This window comes from Diabrotica virgifera, chromosome 4 (assembly GCF_917563875.1).
Source record: "Diabrotica virgifera virgifera chromosome 4, PGI_DIABVI_V3a".
NCBI lineage: Eukaryota > Metazoa > Arthropoda > Insecta > Coleoptera > Chrysomelidae > Diabrotica > Diabrotica virgifera.
Window position 1 is genome coordinate 106,752,007 of NC_065446.1, and position 21,917 is coordinate 106,773,923.

The window sequence follows — 21,917 nt, forward strand, 5'->3', positions numbered from 1 at the left end:
CCGTTTCAGCTCTATAGCTCCAAGATATTATGGCTAGGTGCTACGTTTTTTCGACGTTGTTTTATGGAATGGAATCTTGGACCTTGCGGACCTTGGAATGCGGCATCAATGAAAAACTAGAATCATTCGAGCTGTGGGTGTACAAACGAATACTGAAAATATCATGGACAAAACACGTCACAAACAAAGAGGTTCTGAGAAAGAAAATAAAGAAATGGAAATGTTAAATACCATCCAAACAGGAAAATTAGAATATCTCGAACATATTACACGTAGAGAGAGATACAACTTGCTCCAATTGATTATGCAGGGAAAGATTCAAGGAAAAAGAAGTATAGGGAGACGCAGAATATCGTGGCTGTGCAACCTGAGAGGATGGTACGGATGTACCTATACCAAATGAACTTTTCAGAGCAGCCGTCTCTAAAGTCTGAATAGCTATGATGATTGTCGACCTCCGTCGCGGAGATGGCACTTAAAGAAGACGTTTTAGTAGATTTTATGTGGTTATTAAAATTGTGGTCGATCAGAATGAAGTCAATTTGATTATCTCTTCTCTGTCTGCGGGGGATTTCCAAATATATAGACTTCTAGGATGTTGTTTAAAGAGCGTTATCCTATATTTTCTTCACATTTATTTTTTATTTCAGATTAAATAAGTACAAAAAGCGAGGTATTAGTATCATCCCAACAAAGTATGGCATTTGCTTTACAGGAACCTACTTAAACCAAGCTGGTGTTCTAGTCTTAATTTATACCGATGGATCTGTATTAATTTCTCACGGAGGTATAGAAATGGGCCAAGGTCTTCACACGAAAATGATTCAAGTTGCTAGCCGAGCTTTGGGAGTCCCCGTTGAGAATATCCATATTAGTGAGACAGCTACCGATAAAGTACCGAATACCTCTGCTACAGCAGCTAGTACTGGATCAGATTTGAATGGAATGGCCGTAGTGGTAAGTAGAGAAATAGTAGATGGTCTGATAAGTCGTCATCATCATCATCATCACACAGCCAAATTTGTCCACTGTCTGACATAGGCCTCCTCAAGGTGTCTCCACCCTTCTCTGTCCTGCGCAGCTGCAATCCAGTTTATCGCTATTCTTTTAATGTCATCCGTCCATCTGGTAGGTGGTCTTCCACGACTTCGCTTGTATGCTGTTTTGCTACGTGCCCTGACCATTTCCACTTCAACTTCGTAATGCGTTTTATGATGTCTTTCACTCCAGTTCTTCGCCGTAACTCATCATTTCGTATTCTGTATCTCAAAGTTAGGCCAAGCATGGATCTTTTCATTGTTCCTTGTGCTACTTGTAATTTTGTTATTGATGCTTTAGTCAATGTCAGTGTTTCAGCTCCACAAGTGAGCATCGGAAGTACGCACTGGTTAAATGCTTTTCTTTTAACTTTATTGGGATATTTTCCTTGAACACGTATCTCAGTTTGGCATACGCTGCCCATCTTAAAGCTATTCTTCTAGATAATTCGCATGTTTGGTTGTCTCTACCTATTTATATTTCGTGGCTCAGATAGATGTATTTGTCAACTGTTTCGATATGCCAATTTTCTAGTTTCAATGGTTTGCTAGGTACTAAATTTGTCATCATTTTAGTTTTCCCAAAGTTTATTTCCAACCCTACTTTTTGGAACCACTCGTTGTAGTTCTTGCAGTATTTTGTGGGTTTCCTTTAAGTCGTGGGTTATTAGAACTCTGTCATGTCATCTGCAAATCTTAGGTGGTTCAGTCTTTCGCCATCGACATTCAAACCTCTGTTTTCCCATTCTAACATCTGGAATGCATGCATTAAATAGTTTTGGTGACATGTTGTCTCCTTGTCTAACTCCCCTTTTTAGTTTTATTTTTTGAGTTTGGGTGTGGAGGTTTATTGCTGTTGTGGAATTTGCATATATACGGTGAATAATGTTGATCGGTAGTCGATTCTACAATCTCTCAAAGCTCTTAAGATGACTACCATCTCGATAGTGCCAAAGGCTTTTTATAGTAAATAAATACTAGAACCAGCGGCCGGTTGTACTCGATAGTTTTTCTGTTAGGGTCTTTAAATAAGTTAGATGGTCATTTGTTCCATACCCAGGGCGGGAACCTGCCTGTTCTCTGTGTTTGGTCTCCTTTCTTATGTATGAGGAGCGTTTGGAATTATTCCATTCAACTGTTATGGCTTGATTTGCTAAGCATATATTGATCAGTTTATGTCTTATAAGAACTTCTTGTGAAAAACATGTTTTTCCAATAAAAATCTTTTGTTTTATTCGACGCTCTTCGAGCTCCTTTTAGCTCAATAAATGATTCCAGCGATTTTCTAACTTCTTTATGCCATCCGAGTAATACGATTCTGAAAGCTCTGCAAAATATATGTTTGTTTTGTCTATTAGCTCTTCATTCGAGCTGAATATTTTATTTGGGCCCCATCTCTTCATATTTGGGAACACATAATAATGGAAGGGGGTCAAATCAGGACAATAAGCCGGATGAGAACGCAATTTTACCTCAACTCATCAATTTTTGCCATTGTCGCAACGCTCTTGTGAGTCTGTGCATTGTCTTGGAGAAACAATACTACTTACTTCTACCTAGGGGGTCATGTCTCACTGAGTTCACGCTTCAGTTTGTCCAATAATGCAAAATAATATTGGCTATAGATAGTTTTAACCTTTATAGTCAATTAAAATGATCTATATATGTATACTTTTAGAATGCCTGTGATAAATTAAACGAGCGATTGAAACCTTACAAAGAGGCGAATCCTGAAGCTTCCTGGGAGGATTTGATCAAAACTGCATACTTAGATAGGGTAAGCCTAGCTGCTACAGGTTTTTACAAAACTCCTGACCTTGGATATAACTTTGAAACTGGTGAAGGTCGCCTATTTAACTACTTCACATATGGAGCGGCTTGTAGTGAAACAGAAATTGATACTCTTACTGGTGATCATCAAGTATTAAGGACCGATGTTGTGATGGATATAGGTAAGTGATTTTTGCAGCTTTCCTGTAGAGTACCTTTGATAAAGTTTGCAGTTTGAGGCTTTTTGTAGCGCGTTTTACTTCAAATTTAACAAACACTATGGAAACATCTTTCAAAATAAAACTACTTATAATTTTATTTTTCCATCAAAATGAAGATATATTTTTGCGCCACCTAATATTCATATCAGTTCTCTTGGAACTGGAATATTGTGTGCGCCTCTCATTTTTACCGCGTTTAGCGGTTTTTTATTATTGTATATTAATTATAAGCTTTACGATTTTCCCTTCTAGGTCAGAGTATAAACCCAGCTATTGATATAGGACAGATTGAAGGAGCGTTTATGCAGGGCTATGGCTTGTTCGTTCTCGAAGAAATGGTGTATTCATCGAAAGGAGACATTTTCACCAGAGGTCCGGGTACCTATAAAATACCGAGTTTCGGGAATATTCCTGTAGAATTTAATGTTTCATTGCTGAAAGGCGTTGGAAATCCACGAGCAGTATATTCTTCCAAGGTAAATATTTGTTTCCATGATTGAAATATTGAACGGTAAAGTATGTTTATTTATTGTTTATTTAAAACCTCTAGGTACATTTCTAAAGAAATTGTCGCTGTTCTGACGAACTTTTTCATTTCTATGTTGCCTTGGTGGATCAGTCCACTGGTTTTTCCATTCGGCAAATCTGCTTACAGGTTCTGACAATCTCTGGGCTTGGTAAACAGTGGCCAGTGTTCTTAAATTTTGTCAACTTGATCCTGCCATCGTATCTTGGGTCTTTCTTTGGGAATTTCTTCTTGTTGTGTTTCTTGTTGCATTATTTTTACTTCAGTTATAAATAAGAGGTTATCTGAATCGGCATCTGTTCCCCTATAATATCTAAAGTCGTTAATTGACGCTTTGTTTTTACTCAATGCTATACATGGTCTATTTGATTTCCACCACTCTTACCTGGTAAAATCGATGTAATTTTGTGTATTTTGTCAATACCATTTGTTCTATTGGTCGCTGTTTGGAATTCAGGGAAATGGCCATCTGATTGGTGTACCTTAATTTATATCCCGCTATACAAAAAGGAACTATTGTACTACCAGATATGAAAACAACCGCACACTGTCACTAATAACACATGCTAGTAAAATCTTGTTGCATGCCATCAAAAACAGATTAAAAACCTATCTATATTACCAAATACCTCAGGAACAAGCTGGGTTTGTAAAGGGTAAAGGTACACGGGAACAAATCCTGAACCTGAAACAACTCATTGAAAAGTCTAGAATTTTAAATACCTTTGATTATATGCTTCGTTGACTACCAAAAGTCATTTGATTGTGTAAGCTGGATCTGTGGTCCATTTTAATATAAATGGGCACATCAATGCACCTGGTGACACTTATTAAAAATCTGTACCAGTCCAATATAGCAACAGTACGACTAGATCAGAAGTTCTCAAACCAATTCAAGACCGAGAGAGGTGTTAGACAAGGATGCGTGTTGTAACCTGACTTATTCAACATTTAAGGTGAACATGTCATGAGGATGTCTTTAGAAGGATGGGCCGGTGAAGCAACAGCATCTGGTAGGAAAATCTCCAATTTAAGATTTGCTGATGACACTACACTTATAGCAACAAATGAGCAAGAAATCTTTGACCTTCTGCGAAGAGTTGAATACGAAAGTAATAAAGTTGGTCTGAAAATCAATAAAGCTAAGACAAAAATAATGGTGGTCGACAGATTCCACACTATTCAACTGAATAACATGTTACAGGAATGCCAGATAGTAAACAGCTTTGTTTATCTCGGGTCTAGTATAACTAACGATGGTAACTGTGAAGCAGAAGTTCGGAGACTTATTGATATGACAAAAAATGCGATGAGTCGCCCAACTAAAGTTTGGAAAGACAGATCTACCTCTCAAAATATCAAGATGAGACTGGTGAATGCCCTTGTATTCTCAATATTTCTATACGGAGCAGAGACTTGGACTCTTCGGGCATGCGAGCGCTAAAAAATTGATGCCTTTGAGATGTGGTGCTGGAGAAGAATGCTGCGCATACCATGGACAGCTCATAGGATAAACGTTTCCATTCTAAACCAACTTAATACTAAAAAAAGGCTGTCCACAATATGTCTGCAACGAATTCTGCAATTCTTCGGTCGCGTGGTTCGTAGAGGTGACGATAGTTTGGAGAGATTAATTGTTCTGGAAACGTTCTGGGGAGAAGATCAAGAGGACGATCACCAACTAGATGGTGCGACCAAATTAAGAATTCAGCGGGAAACTCATTCTGCGAAGCTCTTAGAGCAGCTGAAGATTGGAGACGAATGGAAAAATATTGTTAGGAATATTGGAAGAAATCATGATGCTCAGTAATGGGGGAAACGACAAGAGAGAGAGAGAGAGAGAGAGAGAGAGAGATGTTTGTTCTTCTGTTTATTGTTTCCATTCCTACTACTTCTTTACACCATTCTTCCTTGCCAATTTACAATTTTATTTAAACCTCAAATCATTATTATCCCTGTCACTGCTAAAAGGTCTCTGTGTAATAGTTTGTTTGACTATTTCTGTCTAGTTATCTCTCTCCTGTGCGTGTTGTTTTGCTTCGGAGGATGAGTAACCAGTCATCTCCTTAATTTGTTTCGACCATCGTATTGGAGATCTTCCTTTGGAACTGTTGCCCGCTACGTTGCCTTCGACTATCATTCGTTCCATGCCTTCTTTTCTTCTAACTTCAATTGCCCTTAAAGTTTCTTAGACTTCAATCGACAATACTAGTCCTGTCGCCAGGGGTATACAACGGCCTCCTTTATTCAGATGGACTAACCAAGTTTTTTTTATGTATTTTGACCCGTAGAATACGAATTTTTTGGGTAACAGTTGATCCGGATGTCGATAAGATTGTTATAAACGAAGAGCTTGAGGAATTACATAACAGCGATTTTTGGCAAAACAAAACATTGTTTTGTATTTTTGTGGTCATTTTAAGTAAAAAATGTTCTTACAAATTTTTTCGTAGGATGCATAGTTTTCGAGATAAACGCTGTTGAACTTTCAGAAAGTCGAAAAATTGCAATTTTTGAACCCGAATAACATTTTGACTAAAAAATAAAATAGCAATTCTGCTAACCGAATTTGAAAGTTCAAGTCAAATTATACGGGTTTTGATTATCTGCATTGCTAAATATGAATTTTCTTATTGTCAAACAAAGCTATGAACAAATATTGTTTCCCGTGCTCAATGCATGCGTTTTAATGCAGGCTTCGTAGAAATTGCTGTTTGTAGACTCGCCTACTCGTTCGATTTTAAATGAGAAATGCATTGAAAACATCACTCAAGCACTATGTGTTTATAGCTTTGTTTAACAATAAAAAAATTAATTCTTCTACGGGTTCTACGCGTTAAAATACATAAAAAACCTTGGGTAAGTCCATCTGGATAAAGGAGGCCGTTGTAACCCCTTGGCGACAGGACTTACTATAGATTACTGCGGACAAAAAAAGTGTAAATTTTCATTAATAATGTGAATATTTCAACAACAAAAACCACTGAAAAGTGATAAATAATTTCGTACCGTACTGTATTTTTGATAATTATTTTGAAGTAAAAGAAAATAAAAATATTTTTCTTTTAGGCTGTTGGAGAACCTCCCCTCTTCTTGGCGAGTTCGGTGATGTTCGCCATTAAAGATGCAATAAAAGCAGCAAGAGAAGAAAACAATGTACCTTCTGAGTATTTTAGATTAGATCCCCCAGTGACCTCAGCCAAAATTAGGATGGCATGTTTAGATGAAATTACGTCCAAGGTAAGATTACAGCAATGACTAACCTCAAAAACTTAAAAATTAAATTAGATTACCTATACAAAAAAGCAAATTGCTTCTTTTTTATCAGATTAGTGCAGCAATGTAGTAGAGTTCTTTCCATAACATTTGATTTTAGAGTGTTATCACATGATAAAACATAGGGATTTCTTTAGCAGATCACCATCTGCTCAGAAAATTAAGCAGTACTAGTGGCAGGGGAGCCCAAGCGGGGATTTTTGCAGTTACTCGAGTGCGTCCGTTACGGCAGAAAATCACATAGGGAGAAACTTTGTACCCTGTAAATGTACCTCTACCATATATTGGCTCTTAATACAGGGGAGTTCGTTAAGGGGGTCCAAAAAAAACCTTTTCTTAGAAAAATTCGAAATCGTCAGATTAAGCTAAGGTAATACATGCAAAACAGTGTATATTTAAAAAATCTGACCATTTGAGCGGGGCGTAAGGAAATGGGTGAGTCACAAATTGCACAATAAAAAAGCGAATATTTCGCGAAATGAACGTCAGATCGAAAAAATAAAAAATACGTGTTCAATATTTTTCAAAAATCTATCGAATGATACCAAAAACGACCCCCACGGAGAGGGGTGGGGGTAAATTTAAAATTTAAATACGAATCCCGCGATATTTCGCGAAATGAACATCAGATCGAAAAACTGCCAACTACACGTATTCAATATTTTTGAAAAATCTATCAGCTGGCACTAAACACGACCCCCCGCGTAGGTAGGGTGGGGGTTACTTTAAAATCTCAAATAGGAGCCCCCAATTTTTATTACAGATTTGGATTTCTTACGTAAAAATAAGTAACCTTTATTCGAGACATTTTTTCGAATTATGGATAGATGGCGTTATAATCGGAAAAAACGATTGTTGGAACTGGAAAATTGAATTAAAGAAGAAAAGTCCCCACTAAAACGGAAAACCTAACTTATGGTTGGGGAGCCCAAGCGAGGATTTTTGCAGTTACTCGAGCGCGTCAGATTATTACATGGGGAGAAACCTTGTACCCTGAAAATATACCTCTACCATATATTGGCTCTTATTGCAGGGAGTTCGTTAAGGGGGTGCCGAAAAAAAAATATCCTTAGAAAAACTCGAAATCGTCAGATTAAGATAAGGTAAGTTAAGTACATGCAAAACAGTGCATATTTAAAAAATCTGACGATTTGAGTGGGACGTAAGGAAATGGGTGAGTCATTATAAATGAATTAAAGAATAATAATGGGGTGGTTTCCTTCTCCATCGTAGTACCAGGGCCGTAACTACCATTGGGGCAACCGTGGCAGTGCCCCGGGGCCCCGGCCAAGGGGGGCCCCGCAGGTGCCCCTTTTTTGACCGTGCATAGAGTTTAACGAGGAAAATATAAATATGTATTTTAAAAGCCGATCCCAACGAAATATTTTCAAAGGACACAATTTTAAAAAGGCCTTACAGGGGCACCCTAGAACTGAACATAAAGTTTTAATTTTTCACTGTAGAAGTTAGTACTTTCGACTAAAATGCAATTGGAACAGAACCCTTAGAAGGGGCCCCTGAGGCTTGAGCTGAGCTGGGGCTCCCGAGACGTTAACATAAAAATTTAAATTAATACTTAGGAAATTAGTTATTTCGGCGTAATAAAACCTAAAATGCCATTGGAAGAGGGGCCCGGGCTAAGCTGGGGCCCCCGACACCTTTCGTAAAGATATAAATTGTTACTGAGGAAATTAGTTATTTTGGTGAAATAAAAACTAAAATGCAACCGGAATAGAGCCCCCAGTCCCGGCTACTTTGTCTTAACCAATTTACCCCAGACCACATCTTGGTACGTGAACGGAACCACATGGTACCACAGATTGAAAAGAAAGGTAAGGGTAAGATGGAATGAGCACATTGGAATCAGCCCTTCCAGTACCACAGCATAATAAATCTAACAGCAGTGACGGTATTCTCCTTCGAGAGTGTCACTGCTGAAAGTACCGGATATCGTTTTCTAATATCCTCGTCAAATAGGATTCTGCTCTCATTAGAGCTGTATACAATTACTTCCCGACGGTCTGCTCCTTTTTGACATTTTTCTATCTCCGTCAATTTTGCTTCCACTTTTTCCATATCGAATTTTAACACATTCTTGAATTTTTCTTCCACCTTTTCAATTTTTGTATCTCCTCAGCAATCTGATTTACCTCTTCCTGCATTTTCTCTAAATAAACCTTCATATCTTCATATTTTTCCATTCGGTTTTGAAGTTTCAAGAAATTTTCTTTTTGTTGTTTCATTAGATATATTATGTCATTTTGTTTTGCTATCTGTTAATTCTGTTGTTTTTCTTTTAAATTTTTTAAAGTGAATAAAAAATAAGGTGATTTCAAAATTTTTTTGTGTTGGTCAACTAAAATAGCAATATGTGGGTTCAAGAAACTTCAGTCATAGAATCCATTAAAATGCGTTTTCAAGGGGTTAAGTATCAAACATTTTTCCGGACCCCGCCTTCGCTGGGGGGTAAACCCCCCAGGCCCCACGGCAGGGGACCCCCAGATCACCTTTGCCCCGAGGCCCCTGACATCGTAGTTACGGCCCTGCGTAGTACCACGACCATTTAAAATGCTCCAGTCTTGCTTGCAGTAGTCCATTTCCAAGCCAATCCAGAATCAGTATTATATTTTATACAGGGTGTTCAGAAACTCTACCGACAAATGAAGAAAGGAGATTTTTCAGATAATTTTAAGGCAATTTAGCTCAATTCACCTAGTCCGAAAATTCTTCCTAAGGGAGCTAGAGCTCTTTGAAAATGGCGTCTTGTAATTAGTTTTTCTTAAATACCTCCACAACGTTTCAATTTAGAAAAACAAAAATCGGTGCGTATATTTATCTTCTAGAGATAAATCGATTCCATCCAATGCGAATTTCTAGTACCGATCATAGGCGTCCGTTTTGGGTAGGGCAACGAATATTTTATCACTCAACTTTTTTGTCTTTAACTTTTAAGAATTTTTGACATTGAATTATTAAATTGTGACGTATTCTAGTCTAAAAGGTACTCCTACTTTAAGTCAGTAGGACACACGGTTTTCTAGAAAAATCGATTTGGAAATTTTTCGCTTTTTGAATTTGAAAGAAAAAAATTGAAAAAATAAAAAAAAACGGTGTATTTTACCAACTTAAAGCAAGAGTAACTTTCAGTACTAGAATACCTCATAACTTAATAATCTAGAGTGAAAAATGCTTAAAAATTAAAGACAAAAATATTATGCGATAAAATAACCGTTAACCTACCCAAGACGGATGCATATGACCTGTACTAGAAATTTGCAATTTGAAATAAACGTACCAGTTTTCGGATTTCTAAAAGATTTTTTTTGAATTTTTTTTTGAAAATTCAAAAAAGAAAAATTTTCTTTAAAAGAGTACCTTTTAGTTGTAGAATACCTCACAATTTAATAATCCAGAGTCAAAAATGCTTCAAAATTAAAGATAAAAAGTTATGCGATAAAATAACTGTTGCCCTACCCAAAACGGACGCCTATGACCTGTACTAGAAATTCTCAATGCATGAAATCGATTTGTCTCTGGATGATAAATATGTGTACCAAGTTTCGTTTTTCTCAATAGAAGCGTTCTGGAGTTATTTAAGAAAAACTAATCACAAGACGCCATCTTTAAAGAGTTCTAGCTCTCTTAGGAAGCATTTTCGGACTAGGTGAATTGGATTAAAATATTTTAAAATTATCTGAGGAATCTCCTGTCTTCATTTGTCGGTAGAGTTTCTGGATACCCTGTATAATAGTCAATTTGTCATTTTTTGAAAGTAGCATGTATTTTTATTTGTTTTCATGTGTTTCTTTCGTTTGATTCCAGTACAGATCCTTAACAAAACGAATATCTTTCCCATATACACCTAGATTTTTTAGAAACTGCATTAATTTTACATAATAGTCTATTTTATCGAATGCCTGTTCGAAATCCCCAAAGCATGCAAAGACATCTTTTTTATCGCGGCATTTTTGTAATGGAATAGTTAGCGCAAAAATCGATTCAATCGTCAACAAATAACGTAGAATTGTTAATATTTATATTAATATTCATACATTTTATCTTTTGCAGATTCAAGAACCAGAACCTGAAAGTTATACACCGTGGAATATAGTAGCTTGACGTAAAAAAAGAAATTATGTTGTTTATTTTAACATAATATATTACGTTTATGACATCTGCAGAAATTGGTGTAAAAAAAATAAATTAGGATAAATTAAATAATTTAATTTAAAAAAGTAATAATTATTTTTAAATTTGTAAGTACAAATGTAAATATTGTGATAAAAATATATACAATTTCTAGACATTGCTGCTGCAGTTTATTTTTTACTTTATATTTTTGTTTTCCTAACGTAGGTATGTATTATTTTAATTGGGTAAAAATTAACTTTAATATCTTAACCCATTAAAGTCCAAGTTATGAAGCTTAAAATAGGACAAAACCTCGCAATTTTTACAGAAAGGATCGATTTGCTTGAAAAGAGAATAAGTAGTGCATAGTCCAAGGATCAAAATCTATATGATGCCGAAAGGCGCTTTTACCATGGGGTGGCTGCCACGCCATTTCGGGGGTGGAAATTTTTATTATATTTTGACCGCAAAAGTTGGTTAAAACATTCATTCTAAGCAAAAAACGTTCTATACATTTTTAGATAAAATTAATAGTTTTCGATTTATTCGCTATCGAAAGTGTTAGTTTTATATCTCAAAAATCTATGTTTTTAATGAGTTTTCTGCTAATAACTCCAAACTCCAATAGTTTTTAAAGAAATAATTAAAAGCGTTTGTTTTAATTTTCTTTAAGACCAATAGTAATCGAGCTATACTTTATTATATGTTAGTTCTTCTTCGTCAAATTCTAAATATTGTAGTTTCAAAGTCAAAAGGCGGGAAAAATATACATTTTTCGAGGACAACTTGTTCAAACTAATTTAAGATACTTTAAAATATCTATCTTCACGAATAAATAAAAAGTCTAGCGCAAAAATTAAGGGACTTATAATGAAAAGAAAGTCAGTCCCTATTTTTTTTTTTTCGCTAAAAAGTGACCGGAAGCAACCCCCTAATTAATACCCTAATTAAAATTAGTCATGGCTTTTATTTGGACTTCTATTTATGTATTATTAATAGGTTCTAGAAGCTTGACCAGCTTAGAATGATTAGTTAAAAAAATGGAGTTAAAAGCGAACAACGAATTTTTGTAGTTTGGAAAAAAGGAATTTTTCTTCAGATTAGAAAGATTAGCATTAGAGATACGAAAAGATGTTAAAATATGGAATTGTAGCTTATTTAATTCCCAAGAACCTGGTTTGCAAAAAATTTTTCTACGGTAAAAATTGAGTGAGCTATTGACAATTAAAACTTGTAATAACATGCAAAAACCACCTTTATCGACCCTTTCAAAGTCACTTCTTTTTGCGACTGAGGATTTTAAAAAGATTTAATATTAATAGACTTATAGGTCCTATAAAAATCTACAAAATTCTTTTTTACCAAACTTTCTAAGATAAAAAATAAGAAAGTTACGGTTAGAAAATCAATATATTTTTTTGAAAAAAAAAGGAGAAATCCAATTGGAACCATAATCATATAAGTTAGCGGTGTTTTTAGTCATTGGCTTTATTCATTCTTCTGTATTTAGGTATTATTAATAGATTCTAGAAGTTTGACTGGCTTAGAATAAAGACTTTTTAAAAAAACTGGAGTTAAAAGCAAATAACGAATTCTTGTAGTTTGGTAAAAAATGCCATTTTCTTCAGAATAGAAAGATTAGCACCAGAGATACGAAAAAATGTTTAAATATGAAATTGTAGGTTATTTAATTCCCAAAAAATTGGTTTTAAAAATTTTTTTCTACTGCAAAAATTGAGTGAATCGTAATAATGAGTATATCGAAAAACATCGATTTTTTTTTATATTATAGTAACACTTTCGATAGCGAATAAATCGAAAACTATTAATTTTATCAAAAAAATGTATAGAACATATTTGGCTTAGAATGAATGTTTTTATTAACTTTCGCGGTCAAAATATAATAAAAAATTTCCACCCCCGCGATGAGATGGAAACCACCCCCGTGATAAAAGCGCCTTTCGGAATCATATAGATTTTGATCCTTGGACTATGCACTACTTATTCTCAAATTTCCAAGCAAATTGATCCATTCTGTAAAAATTACGAGGTGAAAAGCTTCGGTTCGGGGACTATTAGTGCATAGACAGAAGAAAAGTGAAAAATAGGTTTAAATTGCGAAAAAAATCCATAAGCACATCATTATAAATTAAAGAACAAGATTACTTAAGCTGATTTTTTTCTGAATTTTGAAAAAAGCAAATCCGTTTAAAAGGACTATATAAACAAGGATTTCGAACAACTTATCGGTTTGTTCAATGTGACTGTTATCATTGAAATGTTGATGTCTTATAAGTTGTTCAAATCGATTTAGCCCCATAGAATTCTTTAGTATAACAGGAATATCATCAGAAGAACTACAAAACATACGTTTATTTGGATATTTTGCATATCCGCTAAGTAACATAGCACCAAATATAAGATAAAGCTCGCCTAGAGAAATATTTAGATTTTGGTTTTCTTGCAAGCCATAAATATTTGTTTGGGAAACTATATTATCCAAGATTGTTTGTTAACAAGGTAAACAGGAAAAAAATCTACTGGGGACTCGGCAAGCATTCTGAGCTTAATAGGAAGGTTGTATGGTTTGGAAATCAACATCTATATTATAATTCAAATTTGAGTTTTTCCAATTATGTGCTTTTTTACGTTTATTTTTGGATTTTGCATTGGATTTTTTCTTTGCAATCTTATAGACAAAGGAAGTCTTATAGACTCGCTCAAAGAATTTCGTCTTGTTAAATTATGTGGAGGAGCAGAAAGGTGCATTATTTTTTCCATTGTCATCAAAGTTATTTTTAAATGAAATTTCGCAAGGTTGGTTCAAAATACCTCTTGGCAAACGATTTATGTCACCAGATTCTTGGTCGTACCCATTGCTGTATTCCTCAGATTCTACCAAATTTACCCCAGGAGGCTGAATATAAATATCTGCACTATCTTTATCAAAATCGTCCATTTCTATCAACTCAAACAACTGATAGAATGATAATTTGAAAATAATGCGATCGTTGACTTATGTGCATATAGTCCTTTTAAATGGATATTTTAAAAATGCTTTGTCACAAAAAAGGTAATTATTTGTAAAAAACAATAATGAACAAATTGTGTCAATGACACTCTGAAGTAACAAAAATTACCAAAAAACACCAAATAATAATATAGCCTGTCTATCAAAATTGCATATTTAGCCACCATTTGTCATGGTGTACAAAGTAGCGTCCATAATCATCGATAGTTTTCAGAATAGCGAATGAACGAACACTTTAACGCCTCCAACGCTTGAGACGCACTGCCAAGAGCATTTGTAGATGTCCGCAGGGTCTCTTAGACCCACAGCTTTAATATGGGGGGGGGGGGTTAAAATGTAGACTGACGATGCAGAAATTAAGAGCAGAATAAATGAAGAAAGAACGGCAATTAAATCATTTAACGGAGTTTTGTGGAGTACCGAGATAGGGAAACAAAGACAAATGAGAATATACAACACCATGATTAAGAGGACATTGGTATACGGATCCGAAACATGGAGAATAAATGAACACGAAAAAAGAAAAATAGAAGCTACTGAGATGGACGCCCCAAGAAGAGCAAGTAGAACATCGAGATTGAACCGGGTTAGAAATGAGGAAGTAAATCGAAGGATGAATTTACAAGAGTCCGGTCCTGAACATGGTAACACAAACTGTGTTTACATTTCAGTCCCAAAAAATTATCGTTTTCATAGTAATTTGTATCCAAATAAACTTAAAAATAAGCAAAAAGTAATAGTATATAGTGCAGTTACCTTACGGAATAAAACAGTGAGTTATTATTATTTTATTTATTCAAAACATTACAAAACATACCGTTTGTAAGGTTAAGTGACGGCCGAAAGGCCAGTGATTAGAACCAGTTCTGGTTATACAACTGGTTCATAATTACTAATGAGTTTACCAAATGATACCAGATCCAACCTAACTAATTTGTCAACAATCATGACTGACGATCAACAACCTCAAAACAAAACATCATATTCAGCTGTGCTTAACAACAATTCAATTCAGTTTCCTTCAAAGTTTCAAGCAATTTTATTTAATTCGCTACCTGATACTAAAGTATCAGGTAGGAAGTTGTTCATCCACGGAATATTTTATTTTGATGAAAACTATCAAATAACATAATATTAAAAGCGAAAATCTAAAAGCACGAAAATTGATAACTCCGAACGAAAGACTGTTACTATCAAATGTTTGCCCTTCTATTCCACATATTTTAATAGAGAATGAGTTAACCAGATTAGGTCTTAAATTAATGTCACCTTCAACCTTCTTTAGAATCGGTAGTCTACTTCCAGAATTTCAACACGTCCTCAGTTTTAGAAGACAAACTTATAGATATAGACCTTCCTTCTTCTTTCTTAATTTCATAGGAACAAACTTCGTATCGCATATTTTTAAGTTTAGATAAACCTTCATGTTTTATCTGTAAGAAAACAGATCACATTGCAGCAAATTGTCCAAATGATAATCAACAAAATGATTCCTCTCATATCCAACACCAACTACAACAACCAATACAACAACAACCACAAGTATTACCCTTAGAAATGGAACCAGATCATCCATTCAGTAATTCTAGTGCCAAACCTTCACTTAACCAACAAACAGATACTAATTTAATACCTCCCGTATTATTTATGGAAATTAATTATATATCTAAGGATCAGTCAACGACCAATAAGAGAACAATTTCGGAAATTAACACTAGTCCATTTCCCACTGAAGAATTAAATAAAGAATTTAAAATACCAACACAAACCAAAAAGAAACAAAAAAAGCAAACTGTATCTGCCACATCAATTCAGGAAATAATTATGCCAACAAAAACAGTATTTCACGATACGTCAAATAATTTAAACTTAACATATGAACAAACTATTGACTTTTTTGAAAATTATACTAGCTCGACTGATCCCTTGAGTTTACTACAAACATACACAACTTTATGAACCTGATAACAACAATTAAACCGTATTTTACAGAAAAAAGCATGAAAACCAAATGCACTAAATTATTAAACAAAATCCAAAAAATGCTAGACGATTCCGCTTAACAAGATAGTGATTGTTCGACAAATTCAGCTCCCAGAGGTAAACTAAATTCTTCGATCCCATACTACAATGGAATGTTAACGGGTTTTATCCCCGTTTAGAAATGCTTAAACATTTATGTTCAATAATCCCACCATCAATAATATGTTTACAAGAAACAAACTTTAAAGAACATCATAGTTATGACATGAAGAATTATTCTTGTTTCTATAAAAACCGAGACAACGCAAATATCGCTAGTGGAGGAGTTGTTACGTATGTTAACAAAAAATATGAATCGGAAGCATTAGTAATCAATAGTAATTTAGAAGTAGTAGGAGTATCAGTGTCTTTTCCCCAAAAAATGAATATCTGTAATATTTATATTCCACCTGATTTACCTATCACAGAAGCAGATATTTCAGATGTATTAGATCAGATTCCCACTCCCAGGATAATCGTTGGTGATTTTAACAGCCATTATCCAATATGGGGATCTCTTGGAATAAATTCCAAGGGAAAAATTTTAGAAAGCATAATTACCTCAAAAAACCTAAACTTGTTAAATGATGGACAATCAACAAGATATAATATTCATACAGATACTTTCTTCATCAGCTATCGACCTGTCATTATGTGATTCTGTACTGTCAGCAAAGTTATCATGGAATGTAATTCCGTTTTTATTTGGAAGTGGTCATTATCCTATTAAAGTCTCTTTTAACAGTAATTATGAAGATGCTAATACAACCCCAATTCCAAAATGGAATCTAAAGAAAGCCGATTGGTATTTATTCAAAAAGTATATTCAACAGAACTGCCATACCTTAAAAGAAGTCACCGAAAATCATCATATGTATATATGAAATTTTGAATTCGTTCATATCATTAATCCATCTTGCCGGTGAAAATCATATAGGTAAAACACAAACTCTACATAAAAGAAATTCATTACCATGGTGGAACGCAGAGTGTACTGACATAATAAAGAAATATAAAAAATCCTTTAACAAATTGAAACTTCACAAAACACTTGAAAATACTATAGAATATAAGAAATTACGGGCTCAAGCTAGATATATAACAAAAAAGAACAGAAAAAAATCTTGGCAAGAATTTATGTCTTCTATTAATTCCACTATGCCTATAAGCACCGTATGGGAAAAAGTTAGAAAAATATCTGGAAGTAATACCTATAAAAATATTCCATTTCTATGCAATAACAAACAGATAGTAACATCTAATAACGAAATAGCAGATTTATTAGCAAAACAATTTGAAATGAACTCCAGCAATAACAACTTTTCTAAAGAATTTATCAATACCAAGATGATTTCGGAAAATAAATTAATAGATTTTAATGGCATTGAAGATAATCCTCTTAATATAACATTTACCATGGAAGAGCTTAATCACACTTTAAGTACCAGCAAAAAATCAGCGCCAGACCAGACGAAAACAATATCTTCTTAACCTATACAACAGAATTTGGACCAATAATTAATTTCCCACAAAATGGACGCAGGCGATAATAGTTCCATTACTAAAACCAAATAAACCACGAACTGATCCCGAATCCTATTGGCCAATTTCGCTTACCAACACAATGTGTAAAATCTTGGAAACAATGGTGAACAATAGACTAAGGTGGTTTTTGGAAAATAATAAATTAATAATCAATGAACAAAGCGGCTTTCGTAGGAACAGATCCACTAGATAATTTAATTGACCTAGAATCCGAAATAAATGAATCGTTTGCAATTGGACAGGAATGTCTTGCGGTTTTTTTTTTCGATATAACAAAAGCGTTTGACATGGCTTGGAGATACGACATTCTTAACACACTAAGTCATTGGGGCGTCAAAGGTAACATGCTATATTTCATTCATAATTTTCTTAGTAAGAGACAATTTAAGGTTAAGATAAATGGTACACTATCCAGCACTAAAGACCAAACAAATGGAACACCTCAAGGATCTGTTATTAGTTCAACACTATTCTTAGTGAAAAATCTTAGAAAACATCAATAAACAAAATTTTAGAAAACTTTTCAAAACTTGTTAAAGCGAGATTATAGGCTGACGATTTGTTTATATATTCAAGAGGAAAAAATATTCTTTCTATACAGAAAAACTTACAATGTGCATTAAATCACCTTGAAAACTGGTCGAAAGCTGTGGGATTGCAATTCTCTACAACCAAAACTAAATGTATTTTATTTTCAAAAAAACGGCAGTCTACAACTCCAGATCTTTAGTTATATGGAAACAACTTAACTTATGTGGAACACTTAAAATTTCTAGGAATGATCTTTGATAACAAAACTATCTTTGAAGTACCACATTATGCACATTAAACAATCTTGTCAATCTGGTCTCAATTTAATGCGTACACTGTGCAATCGTAATTGGGGCTCAGATTGTAAAAGTCTGATTCTTATTTACAAATCTCTAGTACGATCCAAACTCGATTATGGATCAGTTGTATACTCATCTGCAAAGAAGACACTTCTTGCTCAACGAGAAGTCATACAAAATACAGCATTAAGAATAGCCGCAGGAGCATTCTGTACTAGCCCCATCAATAGTTTACAATGTTTAACCGGAGAACCACCTTTAAATTTTCGAAGAATATACTTGTCATTAACCTACGCATCATCCATATATGCAATAAAAGCTCATCCCACTTTCCATCACACTAGTGCAGAACGTTTCAAAGAAACTTATGTAAATAAAAAAAGAACGAGAGACGCCTCCCTTTTACGAGAGAATCAGAAGATATCTCTCTCTCTATAATATTCAATTCCCAAAATTTTTTGATCAGACAAATACAGTTACTCCTCCCCCCTGGACCTTTCCTCCTGCAATATGTGATTTATCTCTTTCTAAATACAATAAGCTTGACACCCCTCATGCAACAATTATTCAATCTTTTCTCAACATACTTGCTTCTTTCCCAGATCATTGTCATATTTATACAGATTCATCTAAGACTGCTGATGGTGTGGGATCGGCAGTTGTAGATTCGGCCAATAAAGATATTGGCAACAAGGCATCGGACAATCGGAATTTATACATATACATATATATAAAATGTAGATCCTTTTAAATGGACTGTATGCACTAAAGGGTTAACGTCAGCCAAGTAAGTGCATGGTGAAAGAAACATAAATAACAGTAAATCGTTCCCAAGCCGAACAATCGTTCCCAAAAATGATTTTGTACAGAAGTGAAGAAAAATATAAAGAAAAAGCTTAAATAATTCACTGTAAAACGAAATCAAGAGACGTTTGATAATTCATTTCGTTCAGAGACCGTCATAAATGCTCCTTACGTATGTTTCACTCTCATTAGAGATCCTCAGGGAGTCTATATATGAGGTAGTACCTACCTCTGTATTAGAGCTAGTATTAAAGTTAGTCATGTATACACCATCTGAGGATCTCTAATGAGAGTGAAACGAACGTAAGGGCGTTTATGATGCTCTCTGAACGAACTGAACTATAAGACATCTCTTGATTTCGTTTTACACTGACTTATTTTGTAAAGAGTGATTTATTTAGAGGTACTTTTTTGGTGAGGATTTGTTGGGAGATCGTGCATGAATGGTATCACCTAAAGCTGCTTTTTTATTCAGTATTGTTTGACATTTCATCCTAGAAAGACTTAACTCGGCACAACGTCTAGAAATTATTTAGCTCTATTACGAAAATAAGCGTTCAATAAGGAATGTGTTTCGTGCGGTTAGAGCAAAAAAAATATTTTCCGATGATGCCCGTTTTTGGCTTAATGAGGACGTGAATAAACAAAACGCCCGTATTTGGGTTGATGAGCAACCCAAAGAGGTTCAAGAGTTGCCAATACATTCAGAAAAAACCACTGTTTGGTGTGGTTTATGGGCCGGTGTCATCGTCGGTCCATGTCTTGGACGGGCCAGACTGTTACTGTGAATGGAGACCATTATCGCACCACGATAACGGACTATTTGGTACCAGAAATTGAAGTTCGTAGTTTAAGTGACATTTGGTTCCAAAAATATGGCGTCAACTGCCATATATCCCGTGAAAGCATTGCTTTACTGAGAAAACGGTTCGGTGAGCAACTTATTTCACGCTTCGGACCAGTGACTTGGCCGCCTATATCCTGTGACATCACACCTCTAGTCGTTTTCCTCTGGGGCTACCTTAAGTCCAAAGTCTACATGAATTAACCGGCTACGATTAAAGCATTGGAGGCCAGTATTAATCGAGTCACTGGTCAAATACCAATCAAAAAGCTCGAACTTGTCATCAAGAATTTGACCTTCAGAATGGACCGTCTTAACCTCAGTCATGGTCAATATTTGAAAGAAATTATCTTTAAATAATTGTAAGGAATGGTTATTTTTTACGACAATAAATATTTTCAAATAAAATTCATTTTTTTCATTGTTTTTTCTTTTTTAAAAAAGTACCTCCAAATGAATCGGCCTATTAGTTTTACTCCTAACTGAGTATTGGGACCAAGTTTTCGTTGAAATTTGGCCATGATGAACAAGCAGGTAGTAAAGTGCAATTTTTAGACCTCCCCTTGTCTTCGTTTATTAATCATTCTCTTGGTTTGCAAGTAATAGAAATCACGAAGGCGTAACCAAAAACTTGGTCTCATTAGAGGTTTTATTTCTTCGGAAATAAATCTTCGGATATAGAAAAAAAAGCTTACCTAAAATGCATGTCAACCAGGACACAAGAGGAATACGATAATTACAAGACAATGAGAAACAAAAGACATTCACTGGCAAGAAGATTAAAAAATGATCACTGGGAACGTTTTTCGAAAGAAATAGAAAATGATTTTTATGGTGTGACAAAGGAAATATGTCGCTTTATAAGAGGTCAAAGAACGGAGATACAAGAACTAATAGAAACAAAAACCATATAGAAAAGGATACGACATGACATGGTTTATCTAAAAAAAGTTATATGCAGAGGACGAACAAATCACTCTAGAACACGAAACACCAGAAATTATCATTTAAGATCCGTAACTAACATAATTAGCATAATTCAAAAACCAAAGGGGTAAGTGATTTCCTGCCATATTATTTTTTTCATATTCATTTTTGCATACTTCGTATTTACAATTCTTCTTTTTCTTCTTCTTTATAGGCAATTTCTGCTTGTTCATTGGTGGATTGATAACTCTATGGAAGGTTGTCACGCCATCTTTTGCGCCGTCGGCCGATACTTCTTCTATACCGATTGGTGATTTATCTCTTGATATTTTGACCACACGTGTCTCCCCCATTTTGGCTATGTGGTTGTTCCATTCTTTTTTTCTATTTAGTGTCCATTCGTTTATACACTGTACGTTACATTGTCTTCTGATATCTTCACTCCTCTTTCGATCTCTCAGTGTATTTCCTGTAATTCTTCTCAGTACTCTCATCTCTGTCGTTTTCAGTAGTCTTTGTGTTGTGGGTGTATTGGGTCTTGTTTCTGATGCATATGTCATTATTGGTCTTACACTGGTTTTATAAATTCTTGACTTCATCTCAGTGTTAATATGTCGGTTTCGCCATACTTATAGTGTTATTAAGGCATCCTGCCAGTCTATTTGCTTTTTGTACTTGATTTCTCACTTCTTTGTTCAGGTCTCCGTAACTTGACAACGTAATTCCAAGGTATTTTATTTCCATTACTTGTTCAATACATTCAATACAATCAATTTCTATTTTACATCTGACTGGTTCTTTACTGATTACTATTGTTTTGGTTTTCTAAGATGAAATTGTCATATTGAATTCTTTTGCTCTTATGTTAAATCTGTGGACTAATCTTTGCAGACTATCTTCATCTTGGGCTATCAATATTGCGTCGTCCACGTAGCAGAATATTTTTACTTCTT

The 21,917-nt window shown here is 34.6% G+C and overlaps 1 protein-coding gene across 2 annotated transcripts in view; it reads left to right on the forward strand.

The window, feature by feature from the left end:
* LOC114325663 (xanthine dehydrogenase-like) overlaps nt 1-11,138 on the forward strand; it is a 52,960-nt gene extending 41,822 nt beyond the window's left edge. For both annotated transcript variants that reach the window (XM_028273779.2, XM_028273781.2), the window contains 5 exons: nt 651-957; nt 2,716-2,989; nt 3,281-3,504; nt 6,624-6,794; nt 10,899-11,138. In XM_028273779.2, coding sequence (XP_028129580.1) covers nt 651-957; nt 2,716-2,989; nt 3,281-3,504; nt 6,624-6,794; nt 10,899-10,949 — 1,027 coding nt within the window. In that variant the 3' untranslated portion in view covers nt 10,950-11,138. The remainder of the gene's footprint in view (nt 1-650; nt 958-2,715; nt 2,990-3,280; nt 3,505-6,623; nt 6,795-10,898) is intronic.
* The last annotated feature ends 10,779 nt before the right edge of the window (nt 11,139-21,917 follow it).